The 18,402-nt window shown below is 45.5% G+C and overlaps 1 protein-coding gene across 1 annotated transcript in view; it reads left to right on the plus strand.

Moving 5' to 3' along the window:
* The window catches only part of LOC140396386 (stabilin-2-like), a 246,525-nt gene extending 230,250 nt beyond the window's left edge, over positions 1-16,275 (plus strand). Inside the window, exons 66-68 of the mRNA XM_072484967.1 lie at positions 5,824-5,961; positions 10,546-10,659; positions 15,930-16,275. Of these exons, the coding sequence (XP_072341068.1) occupies positions 5,824-5,961; positions 10,546-10,659; positions 15,930-15,971 (294 nt within the window). The 3' untranslated portion in view covers positions 15,972-16,275. The remainder of the gene's footprint in view (positions 1-5,823; positions 5,962-10,545; positions 10,660-15,929) is intronic.
* The last annotated feature ends 2,127 nt before the right edge of the window (positions 16,276-18,402 follow it).

Below are 18,402 nucleotides of genomic sequence, written 5' to 3' on the forward strand. Positions count from 1 at the left end.
ACATCCAGGCCGACGCCAGTGGCCATCGGACATTCCTCCCCGAAGGGAGCCTTCCCCAGAACCAATGCATGAGGAGCCATGTCCGTGTCAGACTTGTAGGCGCCGACCCCGTCGCGGACGGCGGTCCTGGGGGCACCAGAGGCGCCGTCGTTCCGACCGAAACTGGGACCAGCCCAGGGGCTGTAACTGGGACCAGCCCAGGGCCGTACCTTCCATGTGGATGAACCTGCGGCGACTACTCCTGAGGACGTGGAGACGGAGGATGACTGCCTGCAGCTGCATTGTGTGGCAGCTCCCCATGTGGCCCCCATTAAGGTGACAGTACGGGTCAATGGCCACCCGCTTGAGATGGAGTTGGATACTGGCGCAGCGGTCTCCGTGATCGCCCAGAGGTTATTCGACCGCATCAAGCAGGGTATACAGACCCTTACATTAACCGACTCACAGGCCAAGTTGGCCACCTACACGGGGGAACCACTGGACATTGCAGGAACTACAATGACCCCTGTTGTTTATGGACGCCAGGAGGGGCGTTTCCCACTTATCGTGGTGCGCGGCCATGGGCCCAGCCTGTTGGGTCAGGACTGGTTGCGCCATTTGCGGTTGCAATGGCAGCATATCCTCCTAACAGTTTCTGAAGGGTTGACTGAGGTGCTAGGACGATACCCAGATGTATTCCAGCCTGGTATGGGGAAAATAAAAGGGGCCGTAGCCCATATCCAAGTCGAACCAGGAGCCACGCCACGCTATTTCCGGGCGCGCCCAGTGCCTTACGCCTTGCTCGAGAAGGTAGAAGGGGAGCTCACTCGTTTGGAGAGTTTGGGTATTATCAGGCCCGTCCGTTTCGCTGACTGGGCAGCACAAATTGTACCTGTAATGAAGCCAGATGCCACAGTTCGCTTGTGTGGCGACTATAAACTTACAGTGAATACGGTTTCCCGACTCGACCGATATCTAATGCCTCGCATAGAGGATCTCTACGCGAAACTTGCAGGTGGACTCTCGTTCACAAAATTAGATATGAGTCACGCCTACCTGCAGTTGGAGCTGGACCCTGCCTCCCGACCATATGTAACGATTAATACATACCGGGGCCTGTATGAATATACACGGTTGCCCTTTGGAGTATCCTCTGCCTGCGCAATTTTTCAACGTGTTATGGAGGGCATTTTGAGAGGTTTACCACGTGTGGCTGTCTACTTAGATGACGTTTTGATTACAGGGACGTCGGAGCAGGAACATTTGGAAAATCTGGAGGCTGTCCTTAGACGCCTTTCGGAGGCTGGAGTCCGTTTACGTCACACAAAGTGCGTATTTCAGGCAAAGGAAGTAGTCTACCTAGGTTATCGGGTGGACCACGAAGGTTTGCACCCCGTCGCAGAGAAGGTGCGTGCAATTCAACATGCCCCCGCCCCGACTGACACTTCGCATCTTCGTTCTTTTCTCGGTCTCGTAAACTATTACGGGAAGTTCCTCCCCAATCTGGCAACTACGCTGGCCCCTTTGCACCTTCTGCTAAAGAAAAATCACACCTGGGTTTGGGGTCAGCCGCAAGAAACCGCTTTCCGGCGGGTAAAGCAACAATTGTCGTTGTCTGGGTTACTAACCCACTATGATCCTGGAAAGCCTTTGCTCGTCACGTGATGCATCCCCGTATGGTATTGGGGCCGTCCTGTCCCACAAGATGGAGAACGGGGCCGAGCGACCGATAGCTTTCGTCTCCCGCACATTGACTGCAGCGGAGAAAAGGTACGCGCAGATCGAGAAGGAGGGCCTGGCAGTGGTTTTTGCGGTGAAACGCTTCCACCAGTATGTGTATGGCCGCCATTTCACTATCGTGACTGATCATAAACCTCTGCTGGGACTTTTCAGAGAGGATAAGCCAATACCGCCCATTGCTTCTGCACGGATCCAGCGCTGGGCTTTGTTGCTTGCTGCATACGAGTATTCTCTGGAGCACAAACCAGGTACGCAGATAGCAAATGCTGACGCACTGAGCCGATTGCCTTTATCGACCGGCCCCATGTCGACTCCCACGACCGGTGAGGTGGTTGCAACCCTAAATTTTATGGACACCTTGCCTGTCACGGCATCACAGATCCGTGAGTGGACCCAGACCTATCAAAGGTTCGGCACATAGTCCTGTATGGTGGGCAGCATAGACAGCTCCCAGGCGAGTTACGGGCATTTTCCTCCAAGCTGTCAGAATTCAGCGTGGAAGACAGCATCCTCTTGTGGGGGACGCGTGTGATTGTCCCGGAAAAAGGCCAGGAGCTGATACTAAGAGACTTGCACAATGGGCATCCAGGTGTGACCAAAATGAAAATGTTGGCCCGGAGTTATGTCTGGTGGCTAGGCCTCGACACCGACATTGAGAAGGTGGCCCAAAACTGCTCCATTTGCCAGGAGCATCAGAAGCTTTCGCCGGCCGCGCCCCTACATCACTGGGAATGGCCAGGGCGGTCTTGGGCACGCTTGCATGCAGATTTCGCAGGCCCTTTTCAAGGATCCATGTTCCTTCTACTAATTGACGCCCAGTCTAAATGGCTAGAGGTGCATAAGTCGCAGGGGACAACGTCCTGCGCAACAATTGAAAAGGTGCGTTTATCGTTTAGTACGCATGGCCTCCCCGAGGTGCTGGTCACCGACAACGGCACTCCATTCACGAGTGAGGAGTTTGCGAGGTTCACGAAGATGAACGGCATCCGCCATATCCGCACTGCCCCTTACCACCCGGCTTCAAATGGGTCGGCAGAGCGCACAGTGCAGACATTCAAACGAGGCCTAAAGAAGCAGTCTTCCGGATCAATGGACACGAGACTGGCTCGCTTTGTGTTTACGTATAGGACCACCCCCCATGCAGTGACTGGGGTAGCTCCCGCAGAACTCCTAATGGGCCGGAGACTTCGCACCCGCCTTAGTATGGTTTTCCCAGACATTGGCGCAAAAGTACGCCGCACACAAGAACGGCAGGGACAGGGATTTTCTCGGCATCGGCCGATTCGGCAGTTTGCGCCCGGTGACCCAGTGTTCGTTTGGAATTTTGCTGGTGGTGCCCAATGGGCTCCTGGTGTAATCTTTCGCCAAACGGGCCCTATATCTTACCAGGTGCAAGCCCGGGGTCGTCTCCAGCGCAAACATGTAGACCACGTTCGGTCCAGAAGACTATCCCCTCAAAAGATTCCCCGCCCCCGGAGCTCATTTCTACAGCCGCAGAGACCAGAGATAAGGGAAGGTAGTCCTCACAATCTTCCACTGGTGCCTCACTCGAAGCCTGCGCATGTCGTTACGGAACCGAATGGAGATAGAGACGCTGACATGTCGGAGGCAGCAGACTCTGACTCCGAGATGGAGACACGGGATGCATCAGAGGGGGAATCCTCGGGTCCACGGGCCGTGGATGTACAATCGTTGCACCGTTCATCACGGAAGCGCCGGTCTCCATCTCGTTACACGCCTCCTGATCCAGCGCTGCGTGCAAATGGTGTCCGACCTGCGGCCAAACGAGTCCGACGCCCTCCTTCGCCAGGGTCTTTGGTGGATTCTTTGTGGGGGGGAGGGATGTTATAACCTGCCTACTTACCATTGGCTGGGGACTAATGACAATCCCACAATCCTGTGGGAGTATGAGCTTCCCCAATGAGGGGGGCGGAGAAACCATTAGTAAACTCCTAGTATAAATAAAGCTGGCCTGTTCAGGAACCAGAGGAAGGAGTGTGCAGCAAGGGACGTTACTGCTACTGTTATATATATATATATATATATGTTATTGTAATAAATGTTATTACTTTGTATCCTTAAAACTTGTGCTGGATTCTTCGTGGCCCTCACAAAAAACCCCAAACACTTGGGCCTCCCCTCACATCCTTTCTGCAAGACCCCAGACTTCCCTGTGTGCTGGGACTTTCATTCTGGCAACTACCTGTAGTCCCAGGTCTTGCCATCACGCCCAGTGGAACAGCTGGGACTGCAGAGCAACTGGCTACCCAGATAGGACTTCCACACAATCGAAGCGGAGAAGGCCCATACTCAGCCAATTAACATCCCACAGGACATTAAATGACTGTGGGGCATCCCTGATCGGTGGGGGTGTATTCCCCACCCGACCTCTCCATTGGCAGGACAGTAACCCTGCTGTCGGAAAATCTCTGCCCATAGAGGCAGAGAAGGGGGCCATTTAGCCCATCCAGTCCCTGTTATCTCTTCGTAGAACAATCCAGTCAGTCCCAATCCCCCATTCTTTCTTGTAGCCCTGAAGTTTATTTCCTTCAAGTGCCCATCCTCTTTCCTTTTAAGATAATTGATCATCTCGACTTCCATCACCCTCGTAGGCAGCAAATTTCAAGTTATTACCACTTCCTGCGTTAGAAGGTTCCTCTTCTCACCCCCTCTTGCATACCTTGTCCCAAATGTTAAACCTGTGCCTCCTGGTCTTTGTAATGTCAATTATTGAGACCAGCTTTCTTTGTCTACCTGTCATCATCTTGCATACCTTTGTCAAATCTCCCCATAACCTCCTTTTCTCCAAGAGAATGACCTCATCAGCTCCGCCAACATCACTTCGTAGCTAAAATCCACCATCCATGGAACCATTCTGGTAAATATCCTCTGCTCCCTCTAAAGGACCCCACATCCTTTTCAAAGTGGGGTTACCAGATGTGGGTACATTACTCTGGTTGTGGCTTAACCAGAGTTTTATAAAGATTCAGCAAAGTCTCCATCCTTTTTGTGCTGAATTCCTCTAATTATGAATCTCAGGATCCCACTTGCTGACTGGGATGATTTGCATAATTTACACTATCCTGCACCCATTTTGCTGGAGAAATAATCCTGCTCCTGTTGGGAGACTTTGCTGTAGTTTTGGGCATGAGGTTACAGGACAGTCATGAATATTTTAGGCATCAAAAGACCAGGCTGGCATACGAATGACAAACATTGCTGAGAATTGGACTTTTATTTTCAGAGTAATGAGAAATAATCCCGCTTTTATCGGGATTTATACAAATCCCATATAATTTCAGAAACTTTGATTTTTAAACTACTAATCCTAACATCAACTCATTGGCTGAAAGCAGTGCCATTAATGACTCAAGTTTTCTGATTTCTTGACGTATTTGAATAACATGAGCCTAATGATTTGGAAAGGAATTCTTGCCTTCTAGGTCGATTATTCCTAAATTTGAATACCAAGCACATTCGGCCCATCGTCTCATGCTTCATATCCGAGGGGCTAATAAAGGCCAGGTGCTTATTTATTTTAAGTTGCAGTTGAATGGGTCTTTCACCTGTCTCTCCCTCTCTCGAGACACCCCTGATCTCGACTCAGGCAACAGGAAATCTAAAACGATAAGGAGTCACTTACACAAAGAGTATTAATTTCCCCTGAATTACACACCACCCATTCCCTACCCATCACTTCCATATTCCTGCCCCATTTGAAAACTTCCAGTGTCAGGCAGTGCTGGGATTCATACTCTGTTTGACAGGGTTGAGCATTTTAGTCACTTACAGAATTTGGAAAACATTTTCATTGCATCATCATTGGGGTCCGTGCCTTTAGCTGCCTGAGCCTTCCCCTCCCTAAACCTTTCCACTCGCACTCCCCCTTCAAGTACCTCCTCTACAAATCTTCCTCTTTGACCAATCGCTAAGTCATCTGTCATAATATCGCCTTATAAGATTTGGGGTCAGATTTTATCTGATGCTGCTCCGGTGAAGCACCTGAGAAAACGTTTACTACTTTAAGGAGTTGTATAATACCAAGTTATTGTTATTGCTGACTCGCTATGAAAATCTAATCCCTTTCTGTCTATTTTCTACTAGGTTAAACCTTATGCTGTTCACACTGAAGTAGGGGTAGGGATTTTCTTCGTCAGTGCTCTAATAATAGCTGCTTTGGCTGTAGCTGTGTATTATTACTACAACCACAGAAGGGGACCCTTCAGCTTTCAGTATTTCAAGGTAACTCATATATGAAGACCCTCGGAAATGATTCCTCTTTCCCCTTTGGCTCCTATAATTCTTTCATAGGATATGAGCGTCGCTGGCAAGGCCAGTATTTGTTATCCATCCCGGTTTGCCCTCAAAAGTAGTTAAAAATCAATCACATTGCCTGTGTCCAGAGTCACATGTAGGCCAGACCAGGTAGGCACAGCAGATTTCCTTCCCTAAAGGACATTAGTGAACCAGATGGAACATAGGAGGAGTAGGCCATTTGACCCCTTGAGAGTCTGCTCCTCCATTGTTCATGGTTGATCTCCTACCTCAATACCATCTTCTCACACTATACCCATATCCCTTGATGTCATCAGTATCTAGAAATCTATTGATCTTTACTTTGGACGCACATAATGACTGAGCCTCCACAGTCTTGTGGGGCAGAGAATTCCAAAGATTCACCACACTCTGAGTGAATAAATTCCTCCTCATCTCGGTCCTAAATGGCCTGCTCCTTATTCTAAGACTGTGTCCCTTGGTTCTCGACCCCCCCCCCCCTCCCCTTCCCACCCACCTAACCAGGAAAAACATCCTTCCTGCATCTAATCTGACATATGACACAGGGCCTGACTGAGACACAATTCGTCCAGCTAGCCAAAACGGGCCCATGGGGAAGTCACGAAACAAAACCAGGTCTCCCACCTGGATTGACCTGTCGTCCCTCTGTGCAGCCCATTGACTTCTCTGGGAGGCCTGACGTGCCACCACTCTTCCCACCAAATTCAGAAACATGAGGTTCTGAGGTGACGGCCCATGGGCAGCTCAGCAGGTGTGGCCCCCATGACAATATGTGAAGTTGAATTGTACGACAATAAAAAATTGGCCAATCGTTGGCATAGCGGTTTTTCAGATTGTTTGTGTCTTCTTGAAGGTCTGAACAGTTCTCTCGCCAACACCATGAGACACAGGGTAGTACGGGGCCATCCTAGTGTGTCATCAGTCATTGGCTCGGACGAAAACCTGGAAGTCATCACCTGTGAAAGTGATGCAATTGTCAGACACAATGGACTCAGGATGTCCATGAATAGCGAAAACCCAGTGCAAGGCATCCACCGTGGCTGCCAAAGTTGTAGTCCCCATCTCCTATACAGACAGCCACTTCGAGTGAACATCCACCAAGACACCCATGAATGAGCCCGTATAGTCAACATGAACACAGGTCCACGGGCGACCTGGCCATTCCCAAGGGTGGAGAGTGGCGATGGAGGCAGGGAATGCTGCTTGACAAGAGTGGCATTGTTGTAACAATTCTTCAATGACTTTATCAATTCCTGGCCACCAGATGTAGTTGCGTTCCAACATCTTCATCTTTTCTGCCGTTGGTGTGCACTATGCAGTAAGAGAGGTCCCTTGGTTAGAGACGGAATGACTACTCATGATTCCCATAACATCACGCCATCCGCGCAGGTCAATTCATCCCGATGAATAAAATAGGGCACCCCCCTCTCCCCTCAATTCACGAAGTACTGCAGGGTGCAGTTGACCCTTTTACCTCATCGCCAGTGTTGGGCAGCACGGTAGCATTGTGGATAGCACAAATGCTTAACAGCTCCAGGGTCCCAGGTTCGATTCCGGCTTGGGTCACTGTCTGTGCGGAGTCTGCACATCCTCCCCGTGTGTGCGTGGGTTTCCTCCGGGTGCTCCGGTTTCCTCCCACAGTCCAAAGATGTGCGGGTTAGGTGGATTGGCCATGCTAAATTGGCCATAGTGTCCAAAATTGTTGGGTGGGGTTACTGGGTTATGGGGATAGGGTGGAGGTGTGGACCTTGGGTGGGGTGCTCTTGCCAAGAGCCGGTGCAGACTCGATGGGCCGAATGGCCTCCTTCTGCACTGTAAATTCTATGAGACGTACATTGGAGGTCTCCAGTAGTTAACAAAGGATTCATTGATAAAAGGCAAAGGCAGAGAAGTAACACACACAAAACTCAATATATTAGGTCTGGTCACTTCAGCTCTGGGTCCACACTGCTGGGGCCTCTGCTACCAGTGCCCCTTGCAGACTCCCCATTGGCCGGGGTTTGCACACTCCCACACAATTGGCCCCGAGCCGGTCAAGTGGTCCATCAAGCTGACTTCTAAATGTTAAGTGGGATGGCAGACACTTATTTAAAAACAATCAGCAGTGCCTGGCATCCTGCTTTGCACCAGTACATGGATTCCCCACTATAAGAGCAAGAAGACAATTACTTATATTAAATAAGTAACAATAATGGGAACTCACCAAACACAAATTTCATTCTGCACACAAATTGTTGGACAGAGGAAGACCAACATTCACGCTAGTTCACCCTCTACCATCCTGGTCGTTATAGTGATAATGGAGTTGTTGACCAACTATACCAATCTAACCCTGTCAATTCGACAACACCAATCCCAGACATGAGGCAAGGAAGACCCACAATTGTGGAGAGCTTTGAAATTCATACCTCAAAGTTATCTTTGTCTCATTTACTACATGTTGTGCATCAAATTCTTGGCAAACTGTATATGAGAAGTCTTATCCAATTTGCATTTCAATTATTCAATATTAACTACTTCCACCTTCTCCCATGGGAATCTTTTCCATAGTTTGACCACTGAAATATTGTTTCCACCAAATAGTTTTAAATTTACCCCAAGAACAGGTCATGTCCTCTGGTTCTACTCTTCCGTCTTTGTTATAAATGCAAATAAACCTCCTTTGCTTTGAACAAAATGTTAGTCAATGCTATTCCAACGTCCCATGACCAACCTCCCTCCTAAGTTGGACTGCCCCGAATCATAACATCATCTGAAAAACAAATTGTGATCCAACCTTCCTTCCTTCTGAAAGCAAAGGAAATGCCTGAGATATGCTGGAAATCTGAACTAAAAACAGAACGTTTGGAAATGCTCAGTCTCTGCAAACAGATGCTGAGCTTGATCCCAAACTGTCAAGCATCTTACAATTTGTAACGCTTCTTGACCAGGCGATAAGTAGACTTTGAAGCAGTGAATTTCTGGGAAGGTTCTCCTAAATACTGAAAATAACTTCCAGCATCACATTATCTTTCTATTTAAAACATTTAAAAAACTGTGTTTTTAAAAAATATTTTATTCAGGCATTTGCATAAACAAACCACAAACAGAACGAATGAAAACAGAAGTGAAATTATACAGCGTAATGAATAACCAACACCCACTCCCCCACCTGCCTTACCCCCTCCTCCCATCCTGCCTTCTCCTTTTAACCCCTTTAACCCCCCCCCCTCTGCTGACCCCTCAATCCTCCTTAAAGAACTCAATGAACGGCTTCCACGTCCGAGCGAACCAATCGACCGACCCCCCCCTCAAGATGATAAAAGCAAATTACTGGATGCTGGAATCTGAAACCAAAAGAGAAAATGCTGGAAAATTTCAGCAGGTTAAGATGATGGAGGACAAAAGGCCGGTTCTGTTCTCTGGACTCGAAACGTTAGCTCTTTTCTCTCCCTACAGATGCTGCCAGACCTGCTGAGATTTTCCAGCATTTTCTCTTTGGTTTCAGATTCCAGCATCCACAGTAATTTGCTTTTATCCTCTGCTCCATTCTGTCAGTTTTTACTTTGAGCGGCCCTACCACCTTAGCCCGGTCCTCCAGGGCTTCCCTGCTTTGTTGGCTCAACTTCTCATTTAAAAAGTCCACCAACTGCTCTGTTGGCCACTAGTTGGACAGAACAGGCCCTTTGTCCTCCATCATCTTAACCTGTGGCGCACCTCGAAGACTCCTGCTCCACCAGCTCTCTTCTCGACCCACTCCTAGTTTGTGGATCCACCCACCCCACAAGTCCCGAAAGACGTGCTTGCTAGGTGAATTGGACATTCTGACTTCTCCCTGTGTACCCAAACAAGCGCCGGAGTTTGGCCACTAAGGGATTTTCACAGTAACTTCATTGCAGTGTTAATGTAAGCCGACTCGTGACAATAATAAAGATTATTATTATTAGGAGTCACGCTTTCTCCTGGCACTCCTTTTACATTATAAGTCTCAAGCATGAGGGCATCATGGTGGTGCAGTAGTTAGCACTATTGCCTCACGGCGCCGAGGTCCCAGGTTCGATCCCATATCTGGGTCACTGTCCGTGTGGAGTTTGCACATTCTTCCCGTGTTTGCGTGGGTTTCGCCCCACAACCCAAAAGGTGTGCCTGGTAGGTGGATTCGCCACGCTAAATTGCCCCTTAATTGGAAAAATGAATTGGGTTCTCTAAATTTAAAAAAAAAAAGTCTCAAGCATGGGACAGACTAACATTTGGTTAACTTTAGGTCTGTTAGGTGCAATTACCTGAGTAGCCTGAGGATTGGCGATGTTTTGTAGTTCACCAAGTCATGGATAGCTACAGAATAGCTGAGATGCATAATACGATACAATGCTCCTGTCCTTCTAAAGCAGTGTCATCCTTTTTTGCTTTCATGGGTTGTAGGCGTCTCTGACAAGGCCAACATTTGTTGCCCATTCCTAATATGCCCAATATACTGGGAGAAGGGTCACAGGAAAGTCCAGCCAGCTTTTGTTTGGGGTATTTGAAATGTTTTCCAATTTACCTCTACAGAACGATGAAGGAGAAGGTGTTTCCACATTTGACGACTCAACTCCCAGCAGGTTCAGTAACCCGATGTACAACAAGTTCACGTCCTCCACAGACAGCGGTGAAGACCCTTTCTGTGTAAGTTACTTGCTGACAAAGATGCGCAGTTGGCAGTGATTCGAGTAGAGTTGAAAATATCACCCTGTCATCTTGTTACCATCTAAGAGAGTTGTAGAACATGTAAACATTTAAAAGTCACTATGTAGGAAACAGGGCTGTCAATTTGTGTACAGCAAGACTCCACAAACAGCAATGTGATAATGACCAGACAATCTGTTTTAGTATTGTTTACGGAGGGATAAATATTTACCAGGATCTCCACAATAGTGCCACAAGGTCTTTTGCATCCACCTGTTTGGGGGGGGGGGGGGGGTGTTTGGAATGGGGCACCCTGTTGATGACCGGTTGTTGGCAAGATTCTAGAATCCATTGTTAAGGATGAGATTTCTAAATTCTTGGAAGTGCAGGGTCAGATTAGGACAAGTCAGCATGGATTTAGTAAGGGGAGGTCGTGCCTGACAAATCTGTTAGAGTTCTTTGAAGAGATAACAAATAGGTTAGACCAAGGAGAGCCAATGGATGTTATCTATCTTGACTTCCAAAAGGCCTTTGATAAGGTGCCTCACGGGAGATTGCTGAGTAAAATAAGGGCCCATGGTATTCGAGGCAAGGTACTAACATGGATTGACGATTGGCTGTCAGGCAGAAGGCAGAGAGTTGGGATAAAAGGTTCTTTTTCGGAATGGCAACCGGTGACGAGTGGTGTCCCGCAGGGTTCAGTGTTGGGGCCACAGCTGTTCTCTTTATATATTAACGATCTAGATGACGGGACTGGGGGCATTCTGGCTAAGTTTGCCGATGATACAAAGATAGGTGGAGGGGCAGGTAGTATGGAGGTGGGGAGGCTGCAGAAAGATTTAGACAGTTTAGGAGAGTGGTCCAAGAAATGGCTGATGAAATTCAACGTGGGCAATGCGAGGTCTTGCAATTTGGAAAAAAGAATATAGGCATGGACTATTTTCTAAACGGTAACAAAATTCATAATGCTGAAGTGCAAAGGGACTTGGGAGTCCTAGTCCAGGATTCTCTAAAGGTAAACTTGCAGGTTGAGTCCGTAATTAAGAAAGCAAATGCAATGTTGTCATTCATCTCAAGAGGCTTGGAATATAAAAGCAGGGATGTACTTCTGAAGCTTTATAAAGCATTAGTTAGGCCCCATTTAGAATACTGTGAGCAATTTTGGGCCCCACACCTCAGGAAGGACATACTGGCACTGGAGCGGGTCCAGCGGAGATTCACACGGATGATCCCAGGAATGGTAGGCCTAACATACGATGAACGTCTGAGGATCCTGGGAGTTTAGGAGGTTGAGTTGAGATCTAATAGAAACTTACAAGATAATGAATGGCTTAGATAGGGTGGATGTAGGGAAGTTGTTTCCATTAGCAGGGGAGACTAGGACCCGGGGGCACAGCCTTAGAATAAAAGGGAGTCACTTTAGAACAGAGATGAGGAGAAATTTCTTCAGCCAGAGAGTGGTGGGTCTGTGGAATTCATTGCCACAGAGGGCGGTGGAGGCCGGGACGTTGAGTGTCTTTAAGACAGAAGTGATAAATTCTTGATTTCTCGAGGAATTAAGGGCTATGGAGAGAGAGCGGGTAAATGGAGTTGAAATCAGCCATGATTGAATAGCGGAGTGGACTCGATGGGCCGAATGGCCTTACTTCCACTCCTATGTCTTATGGTCTTATGGTTGATCAGACTTAGGTGGACCCATCATAGACTTGGAGTCTGTACCCTATTGGTAGATTGCATTGGTAAGCTTGTCTGCTATTTGACCAATGTGCCATTTTTTGGCAGCACCATTACCGCTGCCTAGGAATTTCGAAGTCGTTCGGACTTTCCAACCTGTTCCCCATTCTTCTGGTGCTCGATAAGTGTAATGCACCTGGACTTCCACCTATCTCGGTTACACCATAGATTGGTTTTGTGAAGAATGGTGGTGAATTTCCATGCATGTTAGATACAAATGGAGTAAACAGACAGTATTAACTGCAGTTATTTTGCCTATCCATGGCACCACAAGTAGATTGCTGCTGCTACGAGGTAGAGGAAGCATTACTGAACCTGATGGTCGTTTCTCATGACTATTTTGTACATGATATGCATTTTCAGAGTGTATTGTGGGATAAATGATCTACATGATATGCATTTTTAGTCTACTACTTACACATCCTGACCTTGCTTCTAATAACTAAAAGTAAACAGAGTTTAAAAACCATCAATAAATGCTCCTCTGCTGATAATCTGTTAATTCTGGAACTGGACAATAGAACCCAGAAAGGTCTCAGGCTCAATCCACAATCTCCTCAGGGTAGATGGATCTGAGGCAGTGAGGCTTTAGGTACTCTGGAATTGGCCTCATTGTCCTCTGATTGATCAGAACAGGATCAACCACTCCGGTGGGAAATGCCTTTGGAGGTCATTTTTGATCCAACTGTGATCTTCATTGGGAAGTGGGCTGCTGGTAGCCATTCTCCAGGTCAGGTTGAAAAACCGAAAAGCTACTAGTGAAACTACAACACGAAACACTTTCAGTTGAACAGGATGAAAAACTAGTTTAAGGAAGCTAAGTTCCTAATAGGTGATATAAGAATACCTTACCGCAACTCAAAGGCACCTCATTGACTTGTAAAAGGCTCTGGGACATCAGGAAAGCAGCTAAACAAATGCAAATTGAGGAGAGGGCGGCATTGTGGTAATGTCACCAAAAGAGGAAATGCTGAAAAATCTCATCAGGTCTGGCAGCATCTGTAGAGAGAGAAAAAAAGCTAACGTTTCAATTCCAGATGACCCTTTGAAAACAAAGGGTCACCTAGACTCGAAACGTTAGCTCTTTTGTCTCCCTACAGATGCTGCCAGACCTGCTGAGATTTTCCAGCATTTTCTCTTTTGGTTTCAGATTCCAGCATCCACAATAATTTGCTTTTATTGTGCTAATGTCACTGCACTAATAATCCAGAAACCCAGGTTAACACCCGAAGATACATGGGTTCAAATTTAATAAAATATCTGGAGATGAAAGCTAGTCTCAGTAATAGTGACCATGAAACTATCATTGATTGTTGTAAAAACCCATCTGGTTCTTGTAGGAAAGGAAATCTGCCGTCCTTAGGGTGGTCTGGCCTACGTTTTACTCCAGACCCACAGAAATGTGGTTGACTCTTAAATGCCCTCTGAAATGGCTGAACAAGCCACTCCGTTCAAGGGCAATTAGAGATGAGCAACAAATGCTTGCCTTGTCAGCGAAGCCAACATGCAATGAAAAGAATAGAACAAAAAAGTATTTTGACAATTATTTCCACTGCAGCACACAAAGCTAGTCGAACAGAGCATTTCTTTTTAAAATTCTGAAATCTGAAGAGTTTTGGTACAGTGAACAGGGAAAGTCTGCATTCTCCAGCTGATAATTATTATCACTGGCAGTGAGGCCGGAGGTTAGGAGAAAGCTTTCTACACTGAAGGTTTTTTGGAACGTGGTTACTGGAAGTGACGGAGGTGGGGACCTATGACCATAGAACCATCGGGCTGGATTTTTAGGCAGCGCCCGCCGCAGATCGCCATGGACGGGACGGGGACCATGTAAAGGACCGTTGACCTCAGCGGGAATTTCCGGCACGACCGAAAAGTCCTGCCCAAGAGAAGTTACGGTGGAGAAAGAGGCCATTCAGCCCATCATATCTGCACCAGCCGAAAAGAGAAAAAATAAACAATCTGCTCATTTTAATCCCATTTTTAAGCCTTGCTGGTTACAGCACTTCAGATGCAGATCTAGGTACATTTTAAATGAGTTGAGTGTCTCAGCCTCAACCACCAACTTAGGTAGTGAATCCCAGATACCCACTACCCTCTGAGCGAAAATGTTTTACCATGGATCCACTCTAATCCTTCTATGTCCCCTAGTAATTGATCCATGTGCTAGGGGCAACAGGTCTTTCCTGTCTACCCCATTTATGCCCCTCAATTTTGAACACCACAATTAGGTCATCCTTTCGCCTCCACTTTTCTAAGGACAATAACCCTAGCCTATCCAATCTCTCCTCCTAGATGCAATTTGCAAGGCCTGGCAACTTGTAGATCTCCTCCGTCCACCCTCCAGAGTAATTAGGTCCTTTCTGTAATGTGGTGACCAGAACTCCAGCTGTGGCCTAACTGGAATTTATACAGTTCCATCATCAATCACATCCTTTTTTATTCAATAATGGAAAGCATTCCAGATGTTATCTTGACCACCTTGACAACCTCAATGCAAAATTGTCCGACTATCTGAAACAGGTGCATGGCAGCAAGATTAGTCAAGTAGCTCCAGAAAAGTGTGCCACAAGCAATAGCTTTGTCTGATATCTTAAGAAGGAACTGAGTATTCCAGTGCTAAGCACGCAAAATAGTGTAAATTTCAGTACAATTTGTACCCAAGTTTGATCCATTGAATTCCAGCATCATTGTTAGGATGATCTCAGTTTTTACCTGTCTAGATACAGATGCTTCAACACCGTCATAACATGTGAAGTATGTTACCCACTACTGTGTTACATAATGTGCAGCATAGAAACAGCCCATTTGGCCCTCCTGGTGTATGCTAGTGTCTTTGTTCTAAATGAGCCCCCACCCACTTTATTTATTCTCACCATATCAATGTGGCCTAATCCTTTCTCCTGTGTACTTACACAACTTCTATGCATCTAATCACTACAACCACTCCTTATGGCAACAATTTCTGGTGAGAAAAGGTTCTCATGGATTCCTTATTGATTTATAAGTGAATTTCTCATAACTCTATCCTCTAGTTTTGGACAGTCCTACATGTTGTCTTTGTGTCCAAAAACTATGAAGGGATTTGATAAAGTAAAGACATCTATTATGTACCCCCTCTGCCTTCGCTTTTCAGTCTTTTTTGATTGTTGGAACCTCACGATTGAATACAAACAAATGATTGAGAAATTTGCAGCTTGCATTGTTTGGACAATTTCTGTCGCCTTTTTTTAAAAACAAGGATACCCGTGCTCCTCTGCAAATAGCCCAGTGGGACCATTAGGCTCTGTCTGAGAGGAGGCAGAGTTTAATGCCTCCTCTGAAAGACTGATCCTCGCCTGCATTAATGTGTTGGCCTAGATTATGGGAAGAACACAAACTTAATTGACCGGCTGACTCAATGAGAGTGTGCTCCCCACTGATCCACGGCTGATATCTATTACTGTCCTGGAATGAGCAAAGCTAAAGGTCACACATGGGGATTGGGCTACAGTTGATAATTTACTTGCAGTAATCACCTGTTTAATTTTCCACAGGATGAACATCGCCTGGCAACAGATAATGATCGCGAACAATAGCAACATTGTCAACATTCTGTGTGGATGTTATTAGCAAAGAAATTTTGAACACTAAAGATTTGGTGGTCATTGCAAGTTCCCTTGAGTGGTGCAGCATTGTGATCCATTTTGAGTGAACGAGGAAACCTACAGGGCTAGAGGGGTTAACCATTTAATGATGGATCATTTAAAATTAAATCTATATTTTACACACACTATACTCTTCTTTAAAGAAACAACCAAATTAACTGGGAGTAGTGACTTTAAGATTGTAATATTTAACTGAATATTTTAATCTATTAAAGTGGAGGTATTCAAGCAAAAATGTCTGAAAGTTCATGCCAGGAAGAAACCTCTGGAAAATATTGTCTAAAGATATATTTGGCCAATTGTTTTGATTTTGAATTAGAAACCTCAGATGCATCTTTAAATAAGGACATCTATTTTCCCCTCTGTTTAAAAATCGAAAAATGTTCGAAAGACATGAAGGAAGTCTGGTGTAACCAAGACAATCCTTCTTGAGTTAAACACCAATCTCCCAGATACTGCTTTAGGAAAACAATCAGAAAAATAATTGGGGCAACAAATAACTTTTTTCCACTTTCTTTTCAACCTTTATGTTCATTAGAATGATTAAAATATTGCAGGTGGTGAAAAAGTTTCTTGAAACTGACAATTCAAGAATCGTACAATCTGGTAACAAAGAAACTGCTCATTTTCCAATTGGTGGATGAGGAGGTTGTATCGCAAGATTGACATGTTAGGTGACCGATAGCTGGAGTGTGAGATCATGTGATGGAACCTCCACAAATGCACCCAAGCTGTGCTGGCAACACCTGCACATGAACCAGAAGCAGATGGACAATCCTGAGCTTGCTCTCATGAAGCATATCCAAAGCTGGCTATGCCATAATCTGCTGAAGGTTTTAATTTGTACGGGAAATGTTATTGAAAATGTCTTTCTTTTAAGTATTGTTTGTCAATTTGTTCATGGGGGGGGGGGGGGGGGGAAGAATGCATTCAGGATATTCCACTGAAGAGTGACTGGTGAAGGAAAAAAAGTAGTTGTCATTCTCTTTGTGTTAAAGCAGGAGCTGTGGTGAAAATGCTGAATGGAATACAAATGCCAGTTAATTCATGGGAAGGCAACAAACAGGGGGAGAAAAAACATTCTTTGCTAAATGCATGTTTTGAAGGCTGTTTCCAATTGCACCCTGCAAACTTGAGATTTTCCAAGCAGTATTTTACCAACCACTAGTAAACGGACAAAGTTGATTTTAAAAGGTACTGTAGTCCTCTCCATTGTTCTGGTCCTCATACATATCCTTTATTATTGTCACAGCATACAGAAAAACACACATCAAATATTTGTAAAAACTTACATCATCGGGACACACCAAACTACAAACAATTGGACTTCATGGTTTACAGAACTCCTTTCCATAGCAAAGGTCAGGATCACGTAGAAACTACACTTGTTCTTTGAAACAATGCAACCCTTTACTGCAGTGAAAATTGCAAAGAAGCACTTTGGAAAAGAAAAAAAATAGGTCTTTAATTATCTGCAATTAACGTGGTGCAGGGAAGCATAACTGATTTTGCACGATGTTTAAAACGATAAAGAAATAGTTTTAGCTTCTTCAATGTCATTGCCTAACCCCTGCTTAAGTTATTTGAATATAAATTCCAAGTTTCTTCCATAGTTAGAATAAATTGTATCTTGTGTGAATAACAAACATGCTTGATCATCTCAAATCCTGTAACTTTTCTTTCATAAAGCACACCTACACAATTACAAAAACAGAGACCCATAATTAAAAAATGTCAAACAGTTTTAGTGTTGAATAATCTGATTTTCATCTTACAGTTTGGAGAACAGGACAATTAGAATTCCTTCAAGGTGCCATGTTAAGATCATCTTGATCAGAATGCATTTGGGGAGCTGTAAATTGAATATGTCAGATTATTCCATTCACTAGATTCTAGAATTCTCATTTGAGACCATTCATTACCAAAATCGATTTTCAATTCAGTTCAATTGCGAATGAGGTTAGAGTTTTGCGGGAAAAGTTCAAATCTGTAGATTTAAATTTCCCTGAACTGCAATAGTGATACAGTTCAAAATCATAGGTGGAGTGCCCCAAGGACATGCATGCAGTCCATCATGAAATACAAGATCACAGCACGCGGTTCTCTGTCCAGTGACATTAATGGACAAAGATTGCCTGCCTGCTGAATGCAAGGTCCCAGTGGAGGCACAGGATATTTGGAAAAACAGTTTCACCACACACGCTTCCCCAACCCCCCCCCCAATCGATAAACACTTCTACCAACAAACAATCAGACATTTCAGCGGCAAACAAATCACAAACACCCAAATCACACGAAACAAAGAAAAAATACAAAATTAAATAAGATTATTTCTCCCATCAACTAAGCACTCCAGTCGTTG

This window comes from Scyliorhinus torazame, chromosome 19 (assembly GCF_047496885.1).
Source record: "Scyliorhinus torazame isolate Kashiwa2021f chromosome 19, sScyTor2.1, whole genome shotgun sequence".
Taxonomy (NCBI): domain Eukaryota; kingdom Metazoa; phylum Chordata; class Chondrichthyes; order Carcharhiniformes; family Scyliorhinidae; genus Scyliorhinus; species Scyliorhinus torazame.